At 48.7% G+C, this 8,685-nt stretch overlaps 1 protein-coding gene across 1 annotated transcript; it reads left to right on the top strand.

Moving 5' to 3' along the window:
• The first annotated feature begins 5,514 nt into the window (after nucleotides 1-5,514).
• Nucleotides 5,515-7,521, top strand: kcna4 (potassium voltage-gated channel, shaker-related subfamily, member 4). The gene has a single exon (XM_068760700.1). It carries the CDS (start codon nucleotides 5,515-5,517, stop codon nucleotides 7,519-7,521), a length of 2,007 nt encoding a protein of 668 aa, XP_068616801.1.
• The last annotated feature ends 1,164 nt before the right edge of the window (nucleotides 7,522-8,685 follow it).

Raw genomic sequence — 8,685 nt, 5'->3', positions numbered from 1 at the left:
TGTTTCTGTGGGCAGGCTGTTTCTCTGGGCAGGCTGTTTCTCTGGGCAGGCTGTTTCTGTGGGCAGGCTGTTTCTGTGGGCAGGCTGTTTCTCTGGGCAGGCTGTTTCTGTGGACAGGCTGTTTCTGTAGGCAGGCTGTTTCTGTGGACAGGCTGTTTCTATAGGCAGGCTGTTTCTGTGGACAGGCTGTTTCTGTGGCCAGGCTGTTTCTGTGGGCAGGCTGTTTCTGTGGCCAGGCTGTTTCTGTGGCCAAGCTGTTTCTGTGGCCAGGCTGTTTCTGTGGGCAGGCTGTTTCTGTGGCCAGGCTGTTTCTGTGGGCAGGCTGTTTCTGTGGGCAGGCGGTGGATGGAGGTGTGTTGATGTGTATCGACTGTTGATTCTGTCCTCTTTCCTCTCCTTTCTCTCTCTCTCTCTCACCCCGTTTTCACATCCAGTGTTACCTATTGTTTTTCTAATAGCTAGGTGTGCACAATAAACCTGGCTTGCAGGATGTGTTGTTGTGACTAGGTATTGTGTTACTTTTCATTAACCCCCCCAGCATTTTCACAAAACCTAATCAACACTTGATAACTCTGGTCGCTGTGGAAGCCAGGCACATTGTGACTTTAGCGTGGCCTAAAAATCTTGCATTTGTGCATCACAATAGGGAAAGAGAGAAGGTTTTAAAGAATCCACTAAAGACAGAACAGATGATAAAAAATGTGGCAGTTTTATGACAGAATTTACAAGACGGGCGCATTTTTTAGATTAAAAAGTCAAAGTCAAAGAGAATGAGGCCTATCATGTGACTATTGAGTGTAGTCAGCGTAGCTCAAGTTTCAAGTCTGAACTAGCTTGCAGATTTATTTTACTGAGTTTTCTCCTTTTTCTGTGCATGTAATGTCAAAACAAGATTTTTTGCAATATATTGCAATACAACTATTCAATGCAATACCCCACTCTACCTGTTTTTGTTCTGTTTAGCATTTTATGATCTTATGATCCTAATTGGATTTACACCGTCCACATGGTGATCTGGATCATCACTAAAAGGTTCTAAATTGTTCTTGGCATCTTCATACACCAACCATGAAAAGTAAAAGCAAATCGGAGTTGATGGATACAATATTGTTTTGCAACCTCATTGTGGATTTTTTTACATTTTTTTTAAAAGCCTCCATTTTCAGTTACGGTAATGGGAAAACCCGGATTGATTTATATCCAGACGGGTATCCGGATTGCTCTCAAAATGTCATATAATATCCACAATCCGTATCCAATCCGGTTGAAATTCGGTGGTAAGATAGAATTCACAACCCTGCATGATTGTGTCAAATTCCACAAACATCTGTCAAAAATCAACCAAAATATTGAGGAACAAATTGGAGGTGTCTGTGTAGAGGAGGTCATCCAGTGACCGATAGGGCAGCAGTTTGAATCCCAGCTCCAACTGTCCACATGTCGAAGTGTCCTTGGGCAAGACACTGAACCCCAAATTGCTCCCAGTGGGCCTGGCCTTGCATGACAGCAGTCGCCCACTGGAGTGTGAATGAGTGAATGTGAGGCCTAATTTTAAAGCGCTTTGGGCACCCCGGTGGTGTAAAAAGCATTATATAAGTCCATTTACTATTTACCAAGCTCCATTGGCTGCAATGTTAAAGACGATTTCAAACTGATCCAGAATCCAGGTTCCCTTCTGGATCGTCACCAAAATTTAATCATCTGTTCATGGTAATGTTCTCAAAGTTTCCTGAACATTTCATCAAGCTCCGTCTGTATGAAGCCAGACAAACAAACAGATAAACGCTGTCAAAAACATAGCCTCCCTGGCAGAGGTAATAACTCCATTACAGGGGTGTTCCAAAAAAGAAGGTGTGCCACAGGGAAACTTCATCGGAAAGCTGAGTTGCCTGCACAGATTACCCACAATCCAATATATGTTGCCCACATGCTGCAGAGATGATAAATTACTTCTTAAATCTGATATTTTGTATTTGCATTTTCCATAGGACGCAAAACTTTACTTTAAAACTGACAAAGCTTAAAGTGTAATATTGCATCTCTTACTCTTAGATGTTACTCTCAAAAATATCAAGCGTCTCTGCCTTCTTCAGCCAATTTCAAACAAACAAATGCATTGTAAGTAAATGCATGTAATCATATTCAGGAAGGTTTGTCAGCAGATGCAGCTCAAAGTGCAACTAAACTATGCTGTAATAAGGTACTTCTTCCCACTCTATCACATCCTGTTATCACTGACCTCACAACTCCCCCTGGTGCTGACTGAAGTGAATGCTCGATGAAGTGAAAGGGGTGAGTGTGCATGTCGTGCGCGTGCGCGGTGGGTGGAAGGCTGCCTACATGATGTGCAGACTAGGGCAGAGCTTCTGTACTATCTTAGGTGTAAGTATCTTAAATATATAGAAGATAAGCTCTTTCAGGAATCAGTGAGTGATATTTGAACTCATTATTCCAAGCATGAGTCTCTGAAGTTGAGCACTTTATTTCAAATGTCTCCTCTGTAAAATGAAGAGACGGCGTGTCAACGGTTTCCAGTCTGGAAGAGCATGCAGGCTGTTCTAATTAGAACAGATAGGTTGAATTAAATGGACTGGACTGAGGGGGCTACGGCCACCGATTGCTGTGTGTCCCTGCACCAGGCCAGTAATGGTGCATGCAAAAAAATATATACAGTATATATATATTAGGGTTTCAGAGGTGCAAATAATAAGACTTGTAATGTACTGAGCAAAAAAAAACTATATGGAAGCCATAGGGTGCTCAATAACAATGGCTCAGCATTTACCTGCCAGGTAATGTCTGATTTTAAACGTTTTATAGGTTACCCAGACATAAAACAACAATAACATTAAATAATGCAGAATAGCACGAACACGTCAGGTTTCTCACTTTTATTAGATTCCTGCTTCCATTTTTATTTGAAGATGCTGAAAACTGTCATTGCATGTTTGTCCGCCGCAGCCGTCTCCGCATGTTGTATACGGTCACTAATTATTATATTGTGTTGTCCCTGTATATGAATAAGAGCTAATGTGGCTACATTAATGTAAAATCAGTATGACATTGGCTACATTAATGTAAAATCAGTATGACATTCGCTGACTGTTCTGTGGGTTCAATTCTCATGACTTGAAAATAGTGGTGAATTATTAATTTTGTTTTCAATGGTAATAAATGTTGCTGAACAAAATATGAAAAACATTCTTCAAATGTATTCAAATGTGATGAAGAAATGTACAATCATGACAACGGAGACATGAACGTAACAGGATCAGTATCGGTGGTGTCGCGTTTCTAAAATCATAGAATCCTATCAAATATGTTTTAAAAAAACATTTTAAAGATGTTGAATAAATTATTTTCTTTTTTTACTGTATAGTACAGTCCATTGTTCTTGGGTCATGTGACTGCAGCACCCTGTGTGTGCGTGTGAGCAGCGAATGGATCTCAGGGAAGTTGTGTGTAAAAGTTAACAGGAGGGAACATGCGATGACATTTTAAGCCTGATTTTTAACAACACATCCAACTTCTGACTGATTTTGCTGATCAGTGAAAAGTTTCCATCGTCAACATAAACAGCCTAATTTGAGCCGCCCGTCTTTTTTTTTTTTGTTGAATTTTTTTATGAACTAATATAAAACTCTTTAATACAAACTATTGCTGCTGAACAGAACATGAATACTGCTATTTGTATAAGCAAAGAAATATCTGAGATCAGGATTGGACCAAAGAGAAAATAAAAAGCGGTCATTTTGAGTAATTTTTTTATTGATCTTTTTGAATATGAAGGCGTCTTCTTTGGACAATCATTCCAAAAGATGTGGCAGGATCAAACCAAGCCGTGTTTGAACGGGTTCGGAGGGTGAATCGAGCTGAAGCTGAAGCTGTTCGTGCGCCACGCGGCTATTTAAGTATTCCACGTTACTGCAGGAATGAAAGGAGAGTAACGCGTTACCTTTCCCCAGCGCGAACACCGGTTGCCACCCAGCAGTGACGACGTATAGGGCTGAGGAGGCTCGGCTGTTAGACTGCAGCACGGTGCGCAGTGACTGTCTGCGTCCACTGGGGGAGGACCGCGCACCGCCTGCGTGCGCTGCGGTGCACGAACGGCTCCCTCACCGAGGCGCTCCATCATCACACACACACACACACACAGAATGGGAAGGATCGCGGAGGAGAGGTAGGGGCGACAGCGGGAGACGCACAGACGTGTGATGCCCACTCTCCACCATGGGGCCGCTTCGCCTCGTCTGTGGGAAGGGAAACTTTTACGCACGCACCCTCGCATCTTTTCGCCGTGGTCGTGGGGAGCTGGCTTTGGTGCCGTAACGCTGCTGGCGCACCTGCTTCCCCCCCCCCCCCCAGTGATTATTGGCGGCAGCGTGTCAGGAGCGATGCAGCAGGACTAAAGTGGAAATAGATCCTGTTGAATCGAGACAAGACGTCGAGACGCAGCGAAGTCTCCTCAGGTGCGTCAGGCCACGGATGGATACGCTGGATTATGGTCGCTGGTTGGATTTGTTACATTGCCCTCAAAAAAATCAAGAGGGAATTTGGGCAAAAACGATGAACTGCATCCTCACGTAGCCTTCCTCCTACTCCTCCTCCTCCTCCTCCTCCTCCTCAGTAGATCTGCTTGTGAGGAGGCTGAGACGATTTGGTTTGCCCCCCCCCCCTCCCTTTCACACGTAAGTATGAATGTCAGAATGAAGGGAGGTGATTTTAGGGGGAATTATTTCGTGCGTAATGTCTGATGTGGACCTAATTTCCATAAATTACATTCCCTCCCGATGTACTCTCATCAATACTGTGCTAAACAACAGTAACACTAATAATAAGGAGGACATTTATATGCCAGTCAAGTTGCACCACCCTTCTGCCGGAGAAGACGCGCCGCATCCAGTAAAACAACGGATACTAATCGCGTCTCCATCGCGGCTTCCTCTTCTCTCTTTCTTGCAGCTCCGGAGCGCGCCAGAGGAACAAAGTCATCCAGATTCACCGGAGCTCCGCAATAAAACAACAAAGATCCATTTTATATGTCATCATATAAAATGGCAACCAGAAATGACCACGGAGGACCGGGAGACGCGGTTGCGGGGACATTAACCACCTGATGGGCTCCGGGAAACCGGAGGGCGGCCCGTTCTGTGGTCGCTTGTTGACTTGCTGATTTATAATGCTGAGCAAATACAGGGAGCTGCAAGTTGGACACGGCGCGTCTGCGTAAAAGGCGGTGCGTCCAGCCCTCACGTGCGTATTTTGGTTACAATAATGACGTCATGAAACGTCGGCGGCCTGTTCCTGAACGTGAAGACCGGACAGTCAGGATATCTGATCATGCAACGACATGGAGCCAAACATGGACCGAACCGAGCCGTGCGTTTGATTCCTGCATTATGATTGGTTGATTGATCGACGCCTCTCTCTCTCTCTCTCTTGACCTGCAACCTTTGGCTCTCCGGCCTTGAGGCCGTTTCTGTGGAGCCCTCGGAACCAACTCACTGACTCTAAATGGAGTTCGCCATGGTGGGCGCGGACGGCGGGTGCTCCAGCCACCTGCCTTACGCGTATGCCCAGGCTCGTGCGCGGGAGCGAGAGCGCGAGAGGGAGCGCCAGGCTGCCCAATCCAGGGCGGCTGCGGCGGCGGCGGCCGCTGCCGAGGGGGGGCCCGGTGTGGAGGTCGGAGGTGGAGGAGGAGGAGTCGGGGTGCCCACCTCCACCTCCAGCGCGCATCTCCATAACAACCGCCAGCATCAGTCTCGCGCCGCCTCTTCCTCCTCCTCCTCCGCCGCCGCCTCCTCCTCTTCCTCCTCCTCCTCCTCCTCCTCTCAGGAGCCCGAGCAGCAACAGAGAGTTCTCAGAGAGCGGAGAAAGCAGCGCGGCGGGCGCTGGAGACGCAGCCGGACGACTCTGGGCGGAGAGCTGCGCCATTCGGAGCTGGCGCTGCTCGGATCGGAGGAGAACATCATGATAGAGGAGGAGGAGGAGGAGGAGGAGGAGGGGGAAGAGGAGGAAGAGGGGGGTGGACGCGGGAGCAAGAGGTCGAGTTTCCTCTGCAGCGCGGAGGATGAGGAGGAGACCGTGCGTCCTCAATCCGGGTACGCGCACGCGTACAGCGAGTGCGGCTGCTGCGAACGGGTCGTCATCAACGTGTCGGGTCTGAAGTTCGAAACCCAGCTGAAGACCCTCGCCCAGTTCCCGGACACCCTCCTGGGAGACCCCGAAAAGCGAATCCGGTACTTCGATCCGCTCAGGAACGAATACTTCTTCGACCGGAACCGGCCGAGCTTCGACGCCATCCTGTACTTCTACCAGTCGGGGGGGCGGCTGAAGAGGCCGGTCAACGTCCCGTTCGACATCTTCTCCGAGGAGGTGAAGTTCTACGAGCTCGGGGAGGAGGCCATCCTCAAGTTCCGGGAGGACGAGGGCTTCGTGAAGGAGGACGACAAGCCGCTCCCGGAGGACGAGTTCAAGCGGCAGATCTGGCTCCTGTTCGAGTATCCCGAGAGTTCGAGTCCCGCCCGGGGCATCGCGGTCGTGTCCGTCCTGGTCATCGTCATTTCTATCGTCATCTTCTGCCTGGAGACGCTGCCGGAGTTCAGGGACGAGAAGGAGTACCTGCAGCCGAGCCAGAACTCCACGCAGCCGGACGCGGGCTTCACGCCCTTCAACGACCCCTTCTTCATCGTGGAGACGGTCTGCATCATCTGGTTCTCCTTTGAAATCGTCGTGCGCTTCTTCGCGAGTCCCAGCAAGACGGCCTTCTTTAAGAACATCATGAACTCCATCGACATCGTGTCCATTTTGCCTTACTTCATCACGCTGGGCACGGACCTGGCGCAGCACCAGGGCAACGGGCAGCAGGCGATGAGCTTCGCCATCCTGCGGATAATCCGCCTGGTCAGGGTGTTCCGCATCTTCAAGCTGTCCCGCCACTCCAAGGGGCTCCAGATCCTGGGCCACACGCTGCGCGCCAGCATGCGGGAGCTGGCGCTGCTCATCTTCTTCCTGGTCATCGGCGTCATCCTCTTCTCCAGCGCGGTGTACTTCGCCGAGGCCGACGAGCCCACCTCGCAGTTTACGAGCATCCCCGACGCGTTCTGGTGGGCCGTGGTCACCATGACGACGGTGGGCTACGGCGACATGAAGCCCATCACTGTCGGTGGGAAGATAGTGGGCTCCCTGTGCGCCATCGCGGGCGTGTTGACCATCGCGCTCCCGGTGCCGGTCATCGTGTCGAACTTTAACTACTTCTACCACCGGGAGACGGACAACGACGACCAGGCGCCCGCGGTGGAGAGCGCGCCGCCGGGATGCCCGTACTTCCCGGACTTCTTAAGGAAATTCAAGGGTTCGCCTTCCGGCTCGACGCTGGGAGACAAAGCGGAGTATATGGAGATGGAGGAGGGGGTCACGGAGTCGCTGTGCGCGCTGGACAAGAGCCCCCGTAAAGGAAACGGGACCGACATCAGCAGGAGAAACAGCACGAACTCAAAGTCCATCCAGACCGACGTGTGATCAGAAGTCCCTTCATCCGTTTCTTTTCTCTCTCAAGGAATAATATGCCCTTATTACGATCTGTCCAAGAGCAGGTGGTCCCACTAATCACGCGCGCGCGCGCACACGCACACACAAAATCACGCGCGTGCTCGTCAAATGGCAAGTTCAAATTATAACTCTCTACTTGCCATCACAGCAGTTTCTAAAAGAATCCCCTCTGCGCTATCACGCAAAGGAACAATTATGACCAATATGTTGTCTTGCAGGCTGATTGATAAATCGAACCTGCGCGGGTTTTTCCCGAATCGGACAAATCTCAGATCAATATTCGTCATGAATCATGGTTATGCATTCGCACTTTATGAGTTTCATCTGTCAGCAACAGGAAAGTGTAGGAGAGATGGTTTTTGCTGTTATGCAATAAAGTTCATATTTAGTTACACTAACTAGAAGCCGCGCTGCGTTTGGCTGATCTCTTTATTTATTCAGCATCTTAGTCATCCTGAGTAACTTCCTCAAAGGGAGCGAGCTTAAGGGTATTAATAACCTCTTTCATACGCTGCCAGTAAAAACAGGGCGCCATTAAAGGTCCAACTAATATCGGCAAAAAGCTTATTGATACAACATAGCATTTAACATTCATCAAACAAACCAGGGCTAAAATTATTTCTATAACATCTGCATAAATATGCCCCCGCCCCCCCAACAGGCCAAAAAGCCTTGTGTTGTTGCGCCTCTGTTAGAGCAAAGCACAGGAATCACCAGATACATCTGGCTGGAGAGATGACTTTCCCTGCCAGGTTTTGTATGCCCCCCCCCCCCCCCCCCAGGTTAAACCACCTCAAAACGACAGTATCCCTTTACATGGACGCAGATGGAAAGCTACAGCAAAAACGACTCTCTTTTGGAATTTCCTTGGAGGGGAGTCTGAGCAACGTCATCCCTCGTCCGCCGGACTTCGTGCACAAGATCTTTTATTGTTTTTAGTTTTTTTTGTCAAGACGACAATGATTATCTCCGAGCTCAGAGAATCTCCAGGATGTGGACGTCTTCCAAGGTATGTGCAGTCTAGATGTTGTGCGTGACGCTGATTATTATCCAGTGAGGATTAAAACTATACTTTTGATGCTTTGACAGTGAGCCAAATGTTCCCGAATTCCATATATCAGAAATATAATGAAT

The sequence above is a fragment of the Brachionichthys hirsutus genome, chromosome 1, assembly GCF_040956055.1.
Source record: "Brachionichthys hirsutus isolate HB-005 chromosome 1, CSIRO-AGI_Bhir_v1, whole genome shotgun sequence".
NCBI lineage: Eukaryota > Metazoa > Chordata > Actinopteri > Lophiiformes > Brachionichthyidae > Brachionichthys > Brachionichthys hirsutus.
Note: the sequence above shows the minus strand (reverse complement) of the source record. Positions and strands in the feature narration are given on the sequence as shown.